Raw genomic sequence first — 21,744 nt, 5'->3', positions numbered from 1 at the left:
AATGAAGAACAGAAGAAAAAAGTAATGAGCGCCCAGAGTATTTGTAAAAAAAATATTACACAGGTTAAGATTGTGGGAGAGGATAAAGTAGTAAGAGGGGTGATAACAGGTATTCCGGTGGAGGAAGATCTGGAAAAGTTCCGATGCAGCATTTATGGAGGAAAAGTAAGCAAAATTAAAAGATTGATGAGAACAGTTGAAGGTGAAAGAGTGGAAAGTCTCTCTGTAATGTTGGAGTTTCAAACAAATGTTCTTCCTGAAAGAGTAAAAGTTGGGTGTATGTGCTTTCCTGTAAGGCCATATATCCCTCCGCCTCTCAGGTGTTATAAATGCCAGAGATATGGACACATCGCTGCAGCATGTAGGGGAAAACAAAGATGTCCAAAATGTGGAGGAGAGCATAGCTATGATGAATGTGAAAATGGGAAGGAAACTTGTTGTAATTGTGGAGGGCAACATAGAGTGACTTATGGGGGATGTGAGGTCAGAAGAAAAGCAATGGAAATTGAACAAGTAAAAGTCACTAGTAATATAAGTTATGCAGAAGCTGCTAAAAGAGTGAAGCCAAAAGGAGTGATAAAGAAAGTTCAGCCAAATCCAACACCAGAACAAAAACAGAGTGGGATGGAAAATGTGCTAACAATTGAAAATATTTTGCTGTTCATTGCATATGTCATAAATTGTACGGATCAAGTTAAACAAAAAACAGAAAAAATCAAAATAATTGTGAAAGGGGCAGAGAGGTTTTTTGGTAAAAAGGACATATCCTGGGAACACATAAATAAGAGACTAGGGGCAGAAGGAAAGGCAGGAGGACAGGAAGACAAAATCTGAACATCTTACAATGGAACGCTAGAAGCCTTATTGCAAACGGACAAGAGTTTAAAGGATTTGTTAAAGAATTTAAAGAAGATCTAGATATTATATGTATTCAGGAAACTTGGCTTAAAATAAATCTTGATTTTGTTATAAAAGGATATGAAAGCATAAGAAGAGACAGAGAGGGAGGATCTGGAGGAGGGTGTATAACATTCATAAAACAGGGAATTCAATTTAGATTACTGGCTAAAGGTAAAGATTTAGAATACATCGTTACTGAAATTTGGACAGTAAATGGGCCATTTAAAATAATCAACTTCTATAATCCATGTAAAAGACTTTCAATAGATTTAATGGAGGAACTTGGGGTATATTTAGAGGGTAAGGTTATATGGTGTGGGGACTTTAATGGACATAGTACATTATGGGGTAATCATAATGACCAAAATGGGGATATAATAGAAGAAATAATGGATGTTAAAAATTTGGTATGTTTAAATGATGGAAGTGGAACCAGAATCAATTTTAGAGATAATACAGAGTCAGCAATTGATTTAACATTAGTTTCAAATTCTATAGCAGGTGTTTGTTTATGGCAAATAATCAATAAAACAACTATAGGAAGTGATCATTATCCTATTTTGATTGAAATAAAGTTAAATATAGAAAGGTATTGTATAAAAGGGATAAAGAAATGGTGTTTTAGGTCAACAGATTGGAAAACCTTTAGGAATAGTAGTGAAATGAAAATGTTAAAAGTGGATATGAGTGGTAATATTGATGAAATAAGTGTTTCTATATGTAATGCTATCTTAGAAGCTGCTAATCATGCTATAAGGAAGACAGGTGGGGGAAGGGAAAGAAGGTTGGTGCCCTGGTGGACATCAGAATGTAGAGAGATTATCAAGAAACGAAATAAAGCTTTCAAATTATTAAAAAGAAATCACAATTTTCAGAATCTGAATAGTTACAAGAAATTACAAGCAAATGTAAGAAGAATTATTAAAAATGCAAAAAGAGATTATTGGAGGAGTTTCTGTAATTCAGTAGGAAGGGAGATAGATATTTCTAAGGTATGGACAACAATTAAAAGGATGAATGGGATTAAAAGAACGAGTGGATATCCAATATTAAATTAAGGAGAAATAACAGCAGTTACTGACAGAGAAAAGGCAAAAATGTTCGTAAATACCTTTGTTAAAATTCATAGTTCTGAAAATATTAGTCAAGAAGGGAAAAAAGGGAGAGAAAAGACTATTTTGGAGAACAAGTATTTATTACAGCAAATAGAAGATACAAATGAACCGTTGAACATGTTTACAATAACAGAACTGAATAGGGCTTTTTAAAAATATAAATTATCAGCTCCAGGAAAAGATCAAATTTATTATGTTATGATTAGCAACTTAAGTGAATCTTCAAAAAATATTTTATTAGAAATGTATAATAGGATATGGGAAGATGGGGAATTACCAAAGAGTTGGAAGGAGGCCGTGATTGTTCCAATCAGAAAACCAGGGAAAGATGAATCAAAACCAGGAAATTATCGGCCAATAGCTTTAACATCCAACTTATGTAAAATAATGGAGAGAATGATAAATGAAAGATTAATATATTATATTGAAAAGAAGGGACTTATATCATCTTATCAAAGTGGTTTTAGAAGAGGTAGAGGTACAATGGATCCAGTTTTGTGTTTAGAGCATGAAATTAGAAAGGCACAGGTGAATAAAGAAAGTGTTGTGGCAGTATTTTTTGACATTGAGAGAGCATATGACATGATGTGGAGGGAAGGGTTATTAATTAAAATTAGAAGAATGGGTATAAATGGTCATATGTTTCGATGGATTAAAAATTTTCTAGAAGATCGAAGAATACAAGTGAGGATAGGGGAGGATTATTCTGAGAGTTGGAAAATTGAAAATGGAACACCACAGGGAAGTATAGTAAGTCCGTTATTATTTTCAGTGATAGTTAATGATATGTTTAAAGAAATAGAGGGTGGAATGGGATTCTCATTATTTGCAGATGATGGAGCAATGTGGAAAAGAGGAAGAAATTTTGAATTTATTGTAAAGAAACTTCAGGAAGCAATTTCAGTTGTAGAAAAATGGTCATATAAATGGGGTTTTAAATTCTCAGTAGAGAAAACTAAAATAATGTTTTTTACAAGGAAAAGAATTGATGAAAAAACTATCTTAAAATTATATGGTCAGGATTTGGAAAGAGTCAAACAATTTAAATTTCTCGGGATGTGGTTTGATGAAAGAATGACATGGGGTGTACACATTAAGAATATAATCGATAAATGTAGGAAGGTAATAAATATAATGAGGTGTTTAGTTGGAACAGAGTGGGGAGCTGATAGAAAATCATTAAAAGCTATTTATACTGGGTTAATCAGGTCCGTCCTTGACTATGGATGTATAGTGTATAACTCAGCAGCAGATACAAACCTCCATAAGTTAAATAGCCTTCAACATCAGGCTTTAAGAATATGTACAGGCGCTTTTAGAACTTCTTCAACAGCAGCATTACAGGTTGAAATGGGAGAAATGCCACTTAAAATTAGAAGAGATCAATTATCTTTAAACTACTGGTCAAATTTACAGGGACAAAGGAAGGATCATCCAACATTAGAGGTGCTTAAACCTGGATGGGAAAAGGAAAAGAAACAATTAAAGAGCTTTGGATGGGTAATAAACACTAAAGTTAATGAAATTAATTTAAATCAGTTAGCTATATTTCAGACAGTTCCAATAACAGCAATTCCACCTTGGATACTTCCTGATGCTAAAGTTGATCTCTCATTATTAGAAAAGAAGGAAAAAGATAAATATCATATTATGAATAAATTTATAGTACAAGAACACTTAAATAACTATTATAATTATATACAAATATATACAGATGCATCAAAAAATACAGCTAATAGGGTAGGGATAGCATTTATTATACCACAGTTTCATATTAATGTTGGAAAAAGGATTAGTGATGGAGTTTCAGTATATACCGGTGAAATGCTAGCTTTGCTTTTAGCAGTTCAATGGGTGGAAGAGGTAAGACCATTAAAATCTATCATTTGCTCAGATTCCAGTTCGTCATTAATCAGTTTGCAAAATAATCAGTCAGTCAGTAGACCAGATATATTACTTGAAATACAACAAACACTTTACAGAATAAATATGATGGGGCTAGTGGTAAATTTTGTGTGGGTTCCGGCACATAACGAGATAAAAGGAAATGAAAGGGCAGACAGGATGGCTAAGGAGAGTACCAATAAGTTAAAGGTAGACATTAATGTTAGTTTTGGTATAACAGAAATAAAGGGTATAATTAAACAAAAAGCAAAAGAGAGGTGGCAAAAGTTATGGAATGAAGAAAAGAAAGGAAGGTGGCTTTATAAAATACAAAAGAGAATTGGACCAATGAGAAGATCAGAAAGGAACAGGAGAGAAGAGATTATTATTTCTCGACTTAGAATAGGACACACTGGATTGAACAGATCGTTATTTTTGATAGGAAAACATCAGACAGGGAAATGTGACTGTGGGGAAGATGAGACTGTGGAACATGTCATTTTAAATTGTAGTAAATATTCGATACAGAGAAACAGGTTAATAAGGAAACTTAGTGACATGAAAATGAAACTTGACATTGTAGATTTATTGCAGAAAGAATCAGGAAGCAGAGGATATCGGGTTATATTTGAATTTTTGAAACAGATTAGGTTGTATAATAGGATATAGTTTTTTTTTTTTTTTTTTTTTTTTTTTTTCTCTGTCATGTAGTCCACACTCCATACCAGTTAGTGGCGGTAATGCTCACCTAACGTTTTTTGCCAACCGCCAATAAAACTCAATAAGAAGGAGAAGAAGTCGGATTTTCTTCAAGTTACGGACAACCGAAAGCAGCAGCAGCGCCGACAGTAGTGGGGAGAACACCTTTAAATGTAAGTAGTTTTTTTTTTTTTTTTTTTATTAACATCTATTAAAATACATGACGGTAACGGAGCCACCGGAATGTGTAGGAGCAGCTAAAGCTAAAGCTTAGAGCTAACCTGTTGATACGTGATGTTCATCAACAATTAAAAGCCTTCATACAAATGTCACTATTTTTTATTTTAACCTACATCTTACTGTACTGATAGCCGTATCCCTCACTAATCAGATCATTTTATTCCCAAACAGTTTATTACAAAGGATTAGAGCTGTTAAAGCTTAATGCAGCTGAAGAAATAACATTAGTCCAGCTGTACTGGGCTGTTAATACTGCAAACATTTTGTTTTAATACTCAATAACCAATAGTTTATTTCCAGTACATTATAATAAGGGTTAAAGTATAATTCGCTTGAAGAACAATACAGGCGTAATTATACAGAACAGTCATTTTGCCTGTTGAATTAACAGAAATATGCTTTACATGTCATTTTGTTCCAGGGAGCAGACAGAGGAGTGGATAAAATGACCACCTTATCATCGGGGCCAAAGATACTGCTGCAGGCGGATGGAGGGAAGAGTTGAGGCAGAATTCCATCTACATGTTGCATTTCTATGTAAAAGTCACACAAGTTAAAAGAAGTCCTGTTCAAACACCAACGTACAAATATAATCTTTTGATCACATCAAATGATGCTCAGATGCCACTTTTTGTAAATCTCCTATTTGTGATAGAAGTGATCCTTGTGTGGGACAACTAAAAAAAAAAATACAAAGTATGTTCAGGTTTGGATAATGTAATGAAACACACACACCCCTATATATATATATATATATATATATATATATATATATATATATATATATATATATATATATATATATATATATATATATATATATATATATATATAATGTATGTATGTGTGTGTGTAGGGAAATTACATCTTTCATTTATTATATTCATGTTAATTTCCACTTTGAGTAAGCTTGAAAAAGTAATCTCCAGGTTACCATTCCAAAGTCTTTTTCTGTAGAATTTCATCAATCCATCCAAATCATGAAACCTTCCTTTTTTCTAGCTTTAAAGATGTTTCTTTAAAGCTAGAAAAAAGGAATGTTTCTACAGAAAATAGCATCTGTTGATACAAATTGTTTTCCTCTACTTTAGGAAAGAAAAGATCCAGGGCAGCAGGTAGCCTACTGCTGCCACCTGGCCCTGGTTTGTCCTCATGGATGAGGTATTAGGACAGAGGCCCTCTGTTGCCCCACCTGTCCTAATTGCCTCCATCCCTGAGGACACACCAGGGCCAGGTGCTGCAGAGGCTGAGCAGCATCAGGGTGAAGATGAGGAAGAGAATGAGGATGAGAGAGGAGGGAAAGGATGAAGAGAAGAAGAAGGAGTGAGGAGTTGGTGGATTTAATCAGGGAGGATATCAGATGGCAGAGGGAGGCGGGAAAGGATGGACAGATTATTTCATTTATTGGAGAGGATGGTGGACAGATGTTATTATTTTTTTGGTGTTTTTTTTTTTTAACAAGTTGAAGTTCTGTGTTGCTGTTATTAAATTAAATTATTAAATTGTTTATAAAAGTTTTTGCTGTCGGTGTGTTCTTAAAGTCTTTTAACCTTTTTACATGATCTGTTTCATCACTTCTTTACAATTTAAGCAAACTTAGAACAACTTCTCAGTGACAGTTTATTTTTAGAGAAGCAAGTATTTACAATAAACTATTAAACATTTTTAACTATTGACATTAGATTTTAAAATTAACTACTACAACTATTTACAGAAGATATACAGTAAATATTACTAAAGAACATATATATACAATTGTGACTGAGCAGGAGTCCCTGGTGGTGCTGCTGGACTGGGGTAAACGTGATGACGTCGTGTCGCAATCAGGAAGTGCTCCAAAGGCTAGACCGTCCCATTTACCAACGGCTGAGGATCCTCCGGAGCAGCCTACCAAGTCTGGGTCCTCCGGAGGCTAGGTAGGCTGCGTCCTCGGAAGTACGCAGCCTGCGAATTGAGACGCAGCCATAGTCCCCGCTCTATATAGTGATAAAGGGATATTTTTTTTATTGAACTTTTTTGGTCTCACACTGGAAAAATTTTAACCCATCCCCTTGGGGAGCAGTGGACTGCCATTGTGCGGCGACCGGTGACCACACTGACCCCACCCAGAGTGGCAGCCCGTAGGAGTGGGGCTTGACCTCAGAACCTCCGGTACCCAAGCGTAATGCTGTAACCAGTTGCTCTGGCCAATAAAAGGTGCAAGGGTGCCACCCCACAGGCTCAACTATCTTGATTTAGACATAAGAAAAAAAACAAATTAAAATTAAATCATAACATTTATATTTTGATGTTTCTCAGCCCTAGTAAGCAAAAATGTTTGCCCATTGACTCTCGTGAAAAGTTCTACATGCGCAGTCGTTCGTCTCAAGAACCTTCGTCACAGTTGTTGTGCAGGTGATTGACAGGCCGAGTCGCAGAAGGGAAGCTGGAGGTGAAACCTTTTGGACCTGATCAGCTGAACATCAAAAATAATCAGCAGTCCAAAGACAGATGGAGAGGGTACACTGTATTTTTCCAGGACCTGTTTTAGCTACTAGGCTTGGCTAACTGCATGCAGCGAGGCTAACGCTTTATTTTACTGCAGTGACTCGCTGCCTCCTTTTTCAAACGTCAGGATCTGACCCAGCATGGATAAAGAGAGGTAGGACTGAGTGTACTTTTTCTAGTTGTTTGTTAATTTGCATAGTTGCTGTTAAATACACAAAAAAACACATTCTCAGGAAATAAATAGTTTATATATATTAAAAAAATATAAAGCTTATAGCTTCTCGTGATCAAACTGTTATTATTTTTCTATGTTTGTGACGCCATATTGGACCATGCAAAACACAGATTTGCCTTCACAAAGCCTCAGAAGGGCAGGATTTATGTACAAAAAGTAAACGTGTAAATGAAATAATGTTTTGTTTTTATTAAAAGCAGTTTTGTAAGTGTTTTATAATGTTTTTTGTTGTTGCCATTAATATAAATATACTGGTGTGATAACTTAATATACGATTGATTGGTTTTTGCTATACATCTATTTTGAATAGATGCCTCTGGCTCAAACCATGAGGCCACCACTCCCCATTTTGGGTTTAGGATGGACGTTCGGACATGGCCATAGAGTGGTGAGTAATAAAAACAAATATAAAATCTGGCAAAGCAGCACGTGTCCTAACCTTTCATGGATTATCCTGGATCTTCAACAAATGGACTACAACAGGAAGCCTCATCCATGTTAGCCCAATTTACATCTAGCTATTATTTATGCCTATAATTCATTAGTATATTTAGAATTGTATATGTAACACAGATTCTTTTTTTATATTTTATTGTGTTTCTTTAGAACCCTGCTACCAGCTACCCTTTGTTCTACATCAGAGCCTGGACAATGTTTAACACCTGTGATGCACAGGGAGGATGTGGTTTCTGTCAAGTTGGTGTCTCCAATAGGGTGTCCAGTTCTGCTCATAGATCAGAGACCAATGCTCTGATGAGTCTGATTAGATGATAAAGCAGTCTTCATCCCATGTAAGGAAACACTGGTAATCCCTGAAAAGGAGTTCCCTCCTAATTTACCCATTTACAGAGTCTCCAGCATAGCCACAGCATCCACCCCCCACCATTAGCCCAGTCGGCCTCGGCAGATGGCCGCTCACACTGAGCCTGGTTCTGCTGGAGGTTTCTTCCTGTTACAAGGGATTTTTTTTTCTCTCCACTGTCGCTACAAGCATGCTTAGTGTGAGGGATTGCCTTCGAGTCAATGAGTCGATGCAATCAACTGGTTTTCCTTAGACAGAAAACATTGAATCCAATTGACTGTATGATCTGGCTGAACTGTAAAGTGCCTTTAGGTGACATGTGTTGTGAATTGGCGCTTTAAAAATAAACTGAATTGAATTTAAACTACGCACAGGTGGTTCCGTGGTTTTTAAATGTTTAAAGCAATCTCTGTGAATTCCTCACACCTTGTTGTGAGAAATGTACATTGATCTGTGGTACAGGTTGAGCCCAGTTAATCACTGTGAAGATCTAATCAAGCCAATTTAAAATTAAAGTTTAAATTAAGGTAAGTGTAAGTCTAAGAAAAATTACAAAGCAATCTGGCTTCAGTTTCCCAGCTTTATCACCATCTGCGTCTCTACTTTCCTCTCTCTCATTTTCACACCCAGTTTGTTTTTTTGTAGATCAAAGCTTTTGCGTAGAAGTCGGCGAGGGCAACTTTTCAGGCTGCGTTAAGAGCATACACAAGCTTTAATCCAGTAGAGTTACTTAAAGAAGAGTCTCAAATGAGAATTGAATTATGGTGGTAAAGAAGACAGAATAATTTGCAGCAACTCATGCCATCATATGCTAATGTGCCAGAATTTCCCAGTGATGTGTCTGACACCTTCTTGAATCTATGACGGGACAAATTAAAGCAGTTTTAAATGTAAGGTGAGCCCAAACTGTAACTAGCAAAGTGTACCTAATAATTTGGACGGGTATCGGATAATCACTGAAAAACTTACCGCAGAGAGTTGACAGCAATCTCATGGGCTTCTTTGGTAGCGGTTGTGAGCACCTCAAACAGCTGCATCAGCACCGTTGGGAGGAAGGTGATGATAACATGAGTCTCCACAGCATGTAGGCACTGCAGGAGGTAATAATGCCAGGAGGCAACAAATGAGTCTCAGATTAACCAATTTAAAAGTCATGAGAGGAATGATGCACAGTGGAAAACTCATAGTTCTGCATGGACCTGGGATCAAGCTGCTCTAAAATTTTAAGAGGCTGTGTTTTTATAAATGCTTGAACCTGCAGCCATTTTCATTTTTTTTTATATATTCCTCCAGCAATTTTTCCACTAATTGAAATGTCTTTAAATACACATCAACATTAATTCAACACACTGTAGTAAACAGATAAATGGAGGCAGAAGATGTCTTTCAGGCATCAATGCACACATTCAGCGACACACAGGAGCTCTTTCAAGCTGGGCACCGTTTCATTCACAACACCTGTCCCATTAACCAGGAATCAGAATCAGAAATACTTTAACAATCCCAGGGTGAGATCACTTTCATTACATTACTCCATCTGTAATAGAGTGACTAAAGCACCAGTTTGATATAATACAATTTCATACAATATATATAATTAGGGGGTCCCCGCTCCATCTCGCCATCAGTTTGGGGGTCCTGGGCATTGAAAACATTGAAGACCCCTGGTCTAGAGTAATTCAGTTTCCCCTCCCCCACGTGTTGCTGATCATGCTGCTAGTCAGCCGGCTGAAACAATGTTACACTGCTTTTACCCTTGTTATTTGGAAATATTTCAGGTACAAAACTTCAACATCTTAGAAACTACAGAACCAACAGTTGAAGTACGTAGTTTAGTTGACAGCAAGCTAGTAGGCTAGGAGATATCCCATAAAAATGTGTTATATTCTTTAGTCTATTTGAGGAAAATCAGCAAAAAAGTATGAATAATGTGCATTACAAAGAGTTTACTTGAAAATGAAAAGTTAACATTATACTTGCTTATTTTATGCACTATTTCAAGTCTATGTATCAAGTTTATAATAACAATCCGTGTACTATAATAAATATCTTATATAATTTTGGTAGAATGAAGACTAACTGGTAATTGAAAAATGCCTTTTTTATAAATAAAACTAAGCTGAAGATGAAGCACTGCAGCACTGCAGCACTGCTATCTGGATAAATGACATCACAAGAATCACAGAAATTGAGCTATAAGCAGATAATTCTGAAATATAGACCATATCATGCAAATAGACAAAAAAAATGGAGTTAATCTAACAAAATGCGAAATTATAATTCAGTTTGGTAAAAAGAATAATGCTTTTCAAAACCCACTCAATGTAATTTCCTCAGTTAATCAGTTTTAAAAACAAACTTAATCACAGCTAATTCAGGTGAATGATGGCAGCTTTACTGAGAATAATGCCATTTATTTTTCTCAAACTACTGTTTGCTGTTTTTGAATCATAGAGAAAAAAGAAACATGCAAATTGATACTCACTTAAATATCACAAAACTCAGCTGACAATAAAGTGAAAAAAAGAAACAGCTGGTTGTAGTTATAGGTTACTTCTCCCAAATACTAACTAGGTTAGTAACACAGTTACTGCCAAATTAAAGCAACTAGTTATCATTTTGCTTTCTCTTCCTTTTTTTCAATCTTAAGGATTACAATTTTTGTGGTAAAACCTGGTCTGAAAGCCCTTGGTATTTTCCCTTGGTATATTTTGTTTTGGGACCCTTGCAGAACCATTACCCGCCTCCCATCCACTATGGAAGTAAATCTGTGTCGCTGGGATTTGAATAAAAAATGCCACTGAAATTTAAATGTATGTTTGTACTTACTGTTTCGGTGTTAAAATATATTCAGAACACATTATAGACCTAAAAAAAATGTATTGTCATTATCTCTACACAGTTGAAATTTCATTTGTTATTTTCTCTTCACGCCAAAAATTCACATTACTATTTTAAAGTAATTACATTTTCAATACTTATTTTTCAGTTTAATTTTTGAGTGTTAAAAAAATTTGCAGATGAAAAAATTCAACCTTTCAAAATTCAAACTCCATATTTTCAGCCTCCTGAGATTCAACTGGCTCTATTTCACTGTCCTAAATTTGGCGTCTAAATTCAGTGTTAAAAGGGAAGGGTTACTTCAGGTCACAGACATTAGCAATGGATTGTGGCGTCCAACACCCAGCCAATCCCCTTACGTTTTCTTAGTCACGTGACGTGACGCTTGTGGCGCTCATACTGAGGGAAAACCAGCATCACGGAGCCGGTCATGCAAGCTAATGCTAACGCAACTACAGAAAAATGAAAGTTATAAACTCACCGTTGAGTTAGCGACACAGATTTACTTCCATAATCCACCCCCCTTTTAGAAAAAAAAATTGCAATCTATATATTGATATTGATTTTCTTAAAATCTATGCTTAAATATATTTTAAGCATAGATTGATTTTCTTAAAATCTATCTAAGACACACTAAGCATTCAGGATCTGGGTGTAAATAACGGTGTGTTGCTGCTGTTCACCTTCAGGTACTTGATGAGTTCTGCTGGGTTACCATTTGATGTGGTCTTCATCAGTTGGCAGTGCTGGAAGAATTTATGCAGATGGAGGTCCTGCGGTGGAGAATACAAAGCTGGGGCATTAGAATCGTTTCCTTACCATCTTGCTTCTGCTTCACTTTTGAATTGACGAATAGAGCAATCATGGCTGACCTGAGGATATATCGTCGATGCTACGTTGGTCTTTACTTTAAACAATGGCTTGGCATTTTCCACCCACTTGATATCTGGCTGGGACTGTAAGCAGGAAACAAAACAAGAAAAGAGAAATTCATTGACGTTGGTTGTTTTTTTTTTTCTTTTTGAGACTCTTTAGTACTAAAAATACTGACATCTTAGACACTTTGCACATAAATTCAACTTTAGAATAGGTTGATCAGACTCGGTGTGAGAGAACAAGTATCTACCTTTCTGCTGTCTTGACCCATATATCCAGCAGGTAGAGTAGCGGCTACAGGTAACTGGATCTCAGATGACTGCATCCTCCCATCTTTGAGCAGAGGCATCCAGGAGTAGCCCACTGAAAAAAGCCCACAATATTAGCAGCAGACAGGCTTTTAACTAAATATCCCAGTTCTACCATCCACGGTTATTTGTTTATTTGCTTAAATTATAATGATTAAGCCTTAAATTAAAGGAATAACATTACACACAGCAATAGTTATGTAACCTGACTCCGCCAGATGGATTTGCTCCGCATATCCATCTGGAAACCTTCCGTTGAAGTAATTTTGGGAAGGGGCGAAAATACTGGTTAGCTGATTGGCCTATGTTGGTGATAGACGGGCCACATAAACCAATCAGATCAACGAAGCATATGACGTACTAACAGAGCGACGACGAAGAGGAGCCAATTGATAGATCAAACTCTTGCCGAAACCAGTCGGGAGAAGAGCAAAACATCTTCTCCTCTGAGAAAAGCCTCCAGAGCAGTGTTTTACTCTTCTTTCAATGAAGAAATACAGTGTAATTCCGATAAAACTTGCTCTGAAGCCGCCACGTTCTATAGCTTGAATTATCGCGCTTCTCGTTGCGTCACACCTCAACCCGCCTTAAAGCCAACGCTGATTGGACGTTCGTTTGGTGAACGGCTCCAAATTTTCTTTAACGGAGAGTCTCCAGACTGATCTGAGAGTGAAACCTTGAAAGCTCGCGAGATCAGGATGGTCTCACGAGGCTTATAGTGTAGTTATAAAAGTGAGCCGTCCTTTAATTACAAAACCAAAGCATCCAAGAGAAACAAATCAAAGCTCCAGCTTAAAAACGCATTTCCTTTTTCAATCCTCAATATAGGGAGGAATAAAAAACAAAGGAAAATTCAAGCACAACTATTATGTACATCATAATTCATTCTCTGCCCCTTTTCTTTCTCTACACACGGAAATATGAATTTTGTGTTCCTATAATTTGCTATTAAAAATAGTTCACAAACTCTCCTCTGAACACTAAAACATCACATTTCTCGACATGAATCCCATCTTGACGCCATCTTTAGCTGCTTACTGCAGATCAAAGATCATTACTTCATGTTTAAATTGTCTTTTTTTCAGGTTTATTTCTCCATGGAGCTTTGGTTTTAGTTTAGCTGTTTTCATTGTTTTTGCTTTTACTGTGAGGTGAAAAATTCTCAAACTGAGCTAAACGATCATTGCGCATTACTATATCAATTCTGAAATGATACACTGCCCCCCAACAGTCAAAAATGCAGAGCTACACTCACCCAATGTCTCCACTCCTTCTTTCTTTTTGCTGCTCGCCTTACTGCTGGACTCACAGCTCATGTGGTAAAAGGTGAACAGAATGTGGTGTTTCTCATGCACATGGACGGGCAGCTCGATTTTAACCTGCATACAGAAGAATAGCATTGTTTCAGGTTTAATTACACACCAAATGAGGAATCAGACCCTTGTTTCCAAAGAACATTTCTTTTCTTAACTTCTGATGCTTTCAACTACAAAGCTGACCTCAGCATTAAACAAAACTTTATTTTGAACCACCTGAGAACCTTCCAGTGCAAAGGATCTTATATTTTTGAGAGAACACATGTTTTTTATTTTAATACTTAGCCTGCAAATGAGGGCTCAGGTTAAATAAATTAACTGGATTTAGACTTAATGATGCATGATTAATTTGATTTGCTTCAAAGAAAAGCTCCAGTAGGACCTGGTACTCCAAAAGGGATGATTTAATCAGCCTTACTCTATATTTCTATAGAGCCACCATTTGGCTTTCTATAATAGTGTAACAGTGAAATATGTCCATTCTGGCCTTAAACAGACTGGGAGAGCAGAGATGGGTAGTGACTAGTTACTGGAGTAACTTAAAAAATATATCGTGCTTTTAGGAGTCGTGTTTCTTTGCTGTTACTTTACTTTTTATTTTTACTTAAGTTAATATTGTTGTGAGGGTACTGCTACTTTTACTAAGTAAAAGGTCTGGCTACTAGACCCACCATAAGTAAATGAAGGTATTTAGAGATCTGGTTAGTGTCCAGTCAAAAGTAGATATTGTAGCTGGAAGTTCTTTATTCTTTCTTAACTTTACCTACTGTAAAAAAAATGGTTTCATAGGATTACATTAAAACGAAAGTGAGAAAGTGGGAAAATGTTTCTTTTACACAAATGTATTTGTATTTCTTTAGGTTTATACTTTGACATTTCTGAATTTCCACAAAGCTGTCTGATTACATAACTGTTATCATTAAGTCAGCAAACAGTCATGTTTGAGCAGCCATTTTACCAAAAGTTGTTTTTATTCAGAATCCATTAACTTCTTGATGACTAATTTCTACTTCTCATCTGTGCTTCTTTTACTCAAGTTAAATTTTTAAGACTCTACACTCCTCTGCTGGAGAGTTTCACGAGGCAGACAGATAAACAAAATGTTACAACTCCTTACCTGTAACGATATATACTAAAGCAATAAGAATACATGTAATGCCACAGAGCCTCAAAGTTATGATAACTGATAACTTACTAATGCCCAATATCAACAAAGGACACTCAAGCTATCAGTATTTTTCTCTCTTTATTTACTATATATCAGTAAATTTAATGCTGTAATAATCCAGAAAGCTAAGAAGATGAATAAACACAGTTAAATCTAGAATCTTCATGATGGTTCTGGCAAAAAGTTGGGTTTTTTTTCGTCAAATGTGGTCTGAAAAATCCCCCTGTGGTCAGAAGAGCAATATGTTTCTGGATTCATGCAGAGACATCAGATTTTCTCTGAACCGGGTCTAAACTTAAGAGTTTCTTTGTTTCAGCTGATGGCACTGCTCTCTTTCATCAACCAGCAAGGAGGAGAAGCATGTTTTTGTCTGGCATCTTATTAAATTGCTAATGTACCCTTTAGTTAAGTAACCGTTTTTGATCACTTGCATACCCCTCCCTCAGTGAGGTCTAGAAGCACAATATCTATATCCAGCCATTCAGCAAAGATGCTGCTACATGGCTGTACATCTTATTTTGGCTTTTGACCAATTAGATGAGCCCATGAATGATATATGAACAACTATATATTCAGTTGGGGGAAAAAAAGTTAACAAGTCAAGAACAAAAAAGGTAAAAAGATCATTGAAAAGTTAGAAAGTTAATAACCCTAGTTAACAATTATATTTAGGTTTACAAACTAAACAATGTAAGTACCAGTATCAGCATTAATGCCTCTAGGGTTCTGTTGTACCCCCAAAAATGTGTTTTTTTTACTCTCAGATTGTTTCTCATGAATTTCTTATACAGTAGAAGCACTTTTGTTATTTTTCTTAATATATTCAGGCAAGTTGGCGTTTCTCGTCATTACATTGACATATACACATATTTTTTTATGTTGCAAAGGTAATAAGGTCTTGTCCTGAATTCCAATAACACTATGGCTTAATATTTTTGATTTTCCCTGAGTGCTCTATAAAGGGTTAACATGTAACCTGGTGTAGGGACTTAATTTACTTCAACTTCTTTTTCATAAAGAAAAATCATACCGTTCTTAATTAGGAGACTGTCTAGTCTAATCTAAGTAACAAAACTACCAAGTTGGCATTTAGTATCCGTATTTTCTCTAAATATTATATCTCAAATAATACTTTACAACATAGTTTCAAGAGGCACCAGTTTCTGATTCTAATTTAGGTTCAATACGAATTATTTAAAGCAGTGTCTAAATATCAATTCTGTTTTTGTCTTGAAAAAAAAGAAAATGACTTTTATTATGTTGTTAAACCTTTAAACCCTTTAAAAATCTTGACTTAAAAACTAAGAAGGTTTAAAATTTAAAAAGTGGAAAAGTTCTCCTTCAGGGTTCTATATCATGCCTTTTAAGCCCCCCAAAAATTCTTCTACAGTCATATTCTTGATGGAATATATTCTTTGGCCGGATGGTTTATTTATTGTTAGGAAATATTAGTTGTTTTCTAGAGCCATTTTTGCATTACGCCTTCCAATGCAAAATCCTGTTAATGATGTCAGCGTTTGCTCCTGCAGGGGAGGATTGTTTCTCTTTGGGACAAATCAGAATCGCTGCCTGGTCAGCTGCTGACAAGCCTCTAGGATTGATTGACAGGTGGCGTCACAGCAACTGACACAACAACTGCAAGATCGCTGAATAAGCAAAGCTGACGAAGGCAGGATAGTTTTACCAGCGCAGCCATCAAGCACAATGTTACCCGAGGCATTTTGCCTAATTAGCAAACCTCTGTAAAAACAATAGGCAGCATTTTCTGCATTGAATGAGTAAAAATATTTCACAGCAGCAAAGGACAAATCAATGTTAAAGCCTACGCTTTCCATAGACACAAGAACAAGCATAAGGGCCAGTCAGCTGGCAGGGAGTGAATAGAGAGTACATGAGATCTGAAGCAGGTTTTAATTCATATATAATCAAAGCCAATGACAGCAAGTTGCCTTGGTTTTATTACACCTTGTGTTCTTAATCAAACAATGCAAACTTTTTCTGAGCTACATATAAATAAAAAAAGTAATTATGACAAAGACGAACCACAAGTAGCTCCTGTCAGTTCCTGCTGTGGTTAGTATGTGTTTTAGTTGGCACTCCTATACATCCTTAACATTTTTAAGACTACCTTTGGGTTTTGGAAGCAAAATAAACTCTTTTCCACGTTTTAATTACTGTGGGTTAAGCATTTAGCCTTAATTAGATGCCCGTTGAGCAAAACTCTGTGTTCGCTTCGCCTTCCTAAAACAGAACCCTCCTGATGTTTGCTTTAAGGTTATTGCTCTCCGGTTAATTAGTGACGATTTTATTTCAATCTGAAAAACTCACAGAGAGAGAAAGATGCAATTAGAAGAGTTTATTGATACGATAGTTTGAACTTTGGCGCTCAGGCCTCGGCAGGAAACATAAACGCTGATTTATACTTTAATGCAGATAAACTGATGTATGAGAATAAGGATATTCCCCCGGGCCTGAAACTGGTGGTGGAGTTTAGATAGATGAAGTTTGGTTAATCCATAGAGGCTGGTATACAGGGTGATGCTTGAGTTAGATGTCACTGAATGAACAGAGTTTGCATAAACTGTCCATGAAGAGCAAGCATGAAGCGACTGTGGAGAGACAAAAAAACTCCCCTTTGGGAAGAAATCTCTGACAGAACCAGGCTCAACATGGCGGTCTTCTGCCGGACCGTTTAAAGTGACAGGGAACTCCATGAAAGTCTGGAGGGAGCACACACTGGAGGTGAGGTTGAAGGAGCATCGGGGAGGAGTCGGATGAGCTTACTACAATGGTGGAGAAGGGGATGGAGGTGGGTTGTCTGAATCAAAGTCCGACATAGGAGCGATGGATCTTGCGCTTGTTGAAGAGCAGGCCTGGAGATGATTTGGAGTGGCTTTAAGTAGAGTGCTGGAAGATGATTGGGCATCGAGGAAAGTGGCTTGAAGCGGGTTGGCTGCATTGGAGGCGGATCAGCCTCAAATTGAATGGAAGTAATCAGAGTTTCTTCAGTTGAATTTCCGCCTTAGCTTCATTTTACTTCAATGTCTGTCACTCCAATCAAAGTTTATTTTTTTCTGTTTTTACTTTTCTAAAGAAAACATATCAAAAATATGTCAAGGGCTAAAATGTAATATTCATCAGGAATGGATATGATGGGGCCCTGTACAAAAACTGATCACCTAGCTGAAAGTGTCAATTGTTTATTAATCAAAATCAACAAAGGCTTTTCTTTTTCTGTTTTACGTATCAGAATTCTGAAATCTCAAATATTTATTTACTGATTTTCTTCGTATTTAATATAATAATATTGAAAAATCATTACTTTACTCAAATTCTACACAAAGCAGCAGGATATATGCTTCAGTGGGTAAATAAAATATTTTCTTCCCACATATACTCCACATATTCTCTACATTTAAAACAGTTGAGGGAACTAATGAGTCCAAATTCTTTATAGACTACCGATGAAAAAAAATATTTACTAATTTTTGACTGTACCATATTTTTTTATTATACTGCTGCATGATTTGACCCCACAGGTTCCTGAGATGCAGAAGAACATTTTGTTTCCACTAGAGGGCAGCAGCAGCAAAGAAAAAGCTGTTTCAGCATGATTTGTCACATGGCTATTTTATTACAGGAAATGACACATGATGCAGAGAACAGCTGCAGCTAGTGGGAAAAATCATACACATCAGAGGCACTTAGAAAAGCCATGGATGAATATCTGAACTCTATGCCACTGGAGCTTTGCTTTTCTCTCAGGAAAAAAAATTACAAGATGGTTTAGAAATGTCCATAAGACTGTGAGAGTCAAACAAGCCCATCTATAAACTATGAATTCATGTAAATATTTTAAATGAAGAGTTTTAAGAAAGATCCTGATCAGTCTGTTGTTTTCAGAGAAACTCACGCATGATGTGAGGGAGAACTGCTGCTAAAGTAAAACCTGCTTAAATCGTAATCCCTGTGATTCCAGGGCCATATGGACCCCCTGGAGTCCCCCCCCCCCCCATTATAACAATCTCCTGGTATTCAGTCAGCTCCAGGCTTGGTGTGTGCTGAGGAATCAGTGAGTTCACCGCTCTGTTTTGAGGCAGATTTATGAGATTATCTCAGCAGACCAACATAAAAGAGCGAATTTGTAGAGAACCTGGATCGCCTGATTACAGCTAACTTCATGTAGTTTAATTCCCCCGCCTACATTTCCTTGAAGCAGCTGTCCCAGGTTTGTTAAACTGTCCCACTGAAAATAAAAAGAGAGTGGCGAGTCTGACCTCATCATAGAACTCTGGGCTCTGGTTGTGGTGCAGGACGGCTGCATAGGCGCTGCTAGTGAAGAGAGAGTCTCCCGGCTTGCCGTAGATGCACTGAAAAGGAAGCAAAACACATGATATAAAAATATAGCCGTAAGAGCTCTGTAGACTTTATGACATGAAGAAAAAGTACAGGACAAAAAACAAGGAGTTCATAAGTGGTCCATCTCATAGAGAAAATGTTCTACATAGGCTGTAAAGCTTCTTAATAGTCCCATGCACTGCTTATCCTTTCAAGACTTTGATATATTTTCAAAAGAAATGGAGCTCCTTACAACTATACATGGCACATTTCAAATGTCAGTCTCCCTTCACTGGCATTCTCTGTGCTACACTGACATAAAGTAGAATATAACTGTGAAGTAATTGTCTAAACGTTATTAAACTTCCCAGAGTCAGTACGTTGTAGACTGATTGTACAACGTTCAAGAAGCTTTGCACAATCAGAAACCTCTTTTTACCAAATCCCTGTGTCACAAAGATCAGCCTCAGGAAGAATGGATGGAGAGAGTTTGACCGGCTCAGTCTAAAGGAATGCTTTGATCGAAACCACGGTTCCCACCTCCCCAATGTGCATCTGCTTCATCAAACCTTAATTCAAATTAATTAGGAACCTTTAAAACCAGATTCCAGGCCAAGGTGAAGATACTAGGATTGCAAATAAGAAATCTACTAAAAGCTAAAAGCTGTTTTGTTCCTATTTGAATGTGTTAAATGATCTAATTATGTCAGAAAAGAAGAAACTACAAAGAAGACAAATACTTTTTACAACATCTTTTATCCGGCTGTTTGAGTCAGGTGAGCGGGTCTAAAGTTTTCTTGGACACCAGACCCAGATTCCTGACCTAAACCAGTTAATCATTTATGGTTGATTCTGCTGAAAGTTGAACCTTTTCCATAGTTTCAAGCTTTACGCTCTGTGTTTTGTGATATTCATGTTTCCTTCTATGCAGACCCTCCCTGCCACCTATAAAGAAAAGCATCCCCACAGGACAATGCTGTCTCTACCTTGTGTTAGAGTAGGGATGGCATGTTCAGGTTAATATATGGTGCTAGGATTTCTCAACATGCAGAATGTTGCATATCATGTAAGCTCAATTTCGAAACAGCTTCTTTTCCATGTTTTTCTATTTCTCATTTTTTTTAATCACCAATTCTTCTCCTGCTATTTTCCATAAAGCAAAAATTACTGGAGTACATGGGTTAGAGCAAGTGTCCCCTATCTAAGTAACTAAGGCCCCATCCACACGAAGTCAAAACGAACACGAAACGCTGATATTTTCCAAAACGTTTGTCGTAAAGACGGAGACGTAAAATAAATGTGATCGACCACACGAATGCATGAAAACGCTGCAAAATGTATGCCAGGCCTGTAAGTGGCGCTGTGGTGCCAAAGCAAAAATAAGCGACGAAATGTTGGGCATGCGCACTAATATTTATACATGGTTGCCCTGCGGGTCCATTTTCGTGGTTCAGTCAAATTCAGGTGCTGAACTATGTCGTCGATATTGCTCTGTTCTTCCCGGAGATATTCCAGAAGAAGAAGATTCTGTTGTAAGCCCGACAGCAGGGTGAGTAGCATTAGCAGCAACCATTCAACACAGTACGGCGCCATTGTTGTTGTGATACTGTGTCGCGCATGCGTGTTTAGAGGCGACGCTATGACGCATGCATGTAAAAAAAAAATGCGGTTAGAGCTTAAAGATGGAAACGCGAAAACGGCGTTTCAAAATCTTCCCACTCTGAAGGCTGAGTAAAAAAAAGATCGTTTACAGACCCCCGAAACGCCGGCTTCGTGTGGATGAGAGGCTGGTTTGGTTAAAAATTTGTGCGTTTAGGCCAGGGTTCGGCTTCGTGTGGACGGGGCCTAATCTGCAGCTTTTTGTCTTATTTAACACTCCTTTCCTGAGAGGTCAAGTGGACAACCCCGTTTTGGACGGCTTAAAGTCTCTTTTTGGAGAATGATTTATCAGTTCTTTTTTATTTGTAAAAAGGTGCTGAAATGCTTTTGCAAAATATAATTACATTTTTAAATTACTTTTAATGGATTTGTCTGTCTTACAGATGTTTTCAGCGCACATGGTGAGAATTTTGACTTCTCAAAACCTGTAAATCTTTATCCTTAAGCTTAAAATAATTTACAACAGCTTCAGCGCATTTAGTCAGAATACAACATTTTTTGAAACTTATATTTAAAAAGCAAACCATTTTTAAACTAAAGTGAAGTATATCATTTTTGATAGTCACTTGGTGGCAATGGATAATAAAAAAAAAAACTGTACCCGTCAGGTTTTGAGTTTTTACTTTTTCACAGTTAAACTAAATCAAACTGATCCAAGCAGAACATAAGCCTTTATCAGCAGGAGATTTATGAGGGGGGAAAAAAGCCGTCATGCCTAAAGGATCAAGCAGCTTCTGGTAGGAACATTTCTAAATGAGGAGAGATGGACAAGAAGACCACAACACCCTGTTGGGTTGATTCCTTAATTAGGACGCTAACTGAAGCTGTCATCTGAGATGAATGATAACGAGGAGTTCTGGCAAACAATCTATTACA

The 21,744-nt window shown here is 36.8% G+C and overlaps 1 protein-coding gene across 1 annotated transcript in view; it reads right to left on the bottom strand.

Moving 5' to 3' along the window:
- The window catches only part of dock11 (dedicator of cytokinesis 11), a 141,598-nt gene that overhangs the window by 65,391 nt on the left and 54,463 nt on the right, over nt 1–21,744 (bottom strand). The window contains exons 19-24 of the mRNA XM_038268419.1: nt 19,149–19,241; nt 13,643–13,766; nt 12,330–12,442; nt 12,076–12,159; nt 11,887–11,976; nt 9,332–9,453 (exon numbers count right to left, since the gene is read on the bottom strand). Coding sequence (XP_038124347.1) covers nt 9,332–9,453; nt 11,887–11,976; nt 12,076–12,159; nt 12,330–12,442; nt 13,643–13,766; nt 19,149–19,241 — 626 coding nt within the window. The remainder of the gene's footprint in view (nt 1–9,331; nt 9,454–11,886; nt 11,977–12,075; nt 12,160–12,329; nt 12,443–13,642; nt 13,767–19,148; nt 19,242–21,744) is intronic.

This window comes from Cyprinodon tularosa, unplaced genomic scaffold, assembly GCF_016077235.1.
Source record: "Cyprinodon tularosa strain WSP-4 unplaced genomic scaffold, ASM1607723v1 ctg70, whole genome shotgun sequence".
Classification (NCBI taxonomy): Eukaryota; Metazoa; Chordata; class Actinopteri; order Cyprinodontiformes; family Cyprinodontidae; genus Cyprinodon; species Cyprinodon tularosa.
This window is presented reverse-complemented; position numbering and strand designations above follow the sequence as displayed.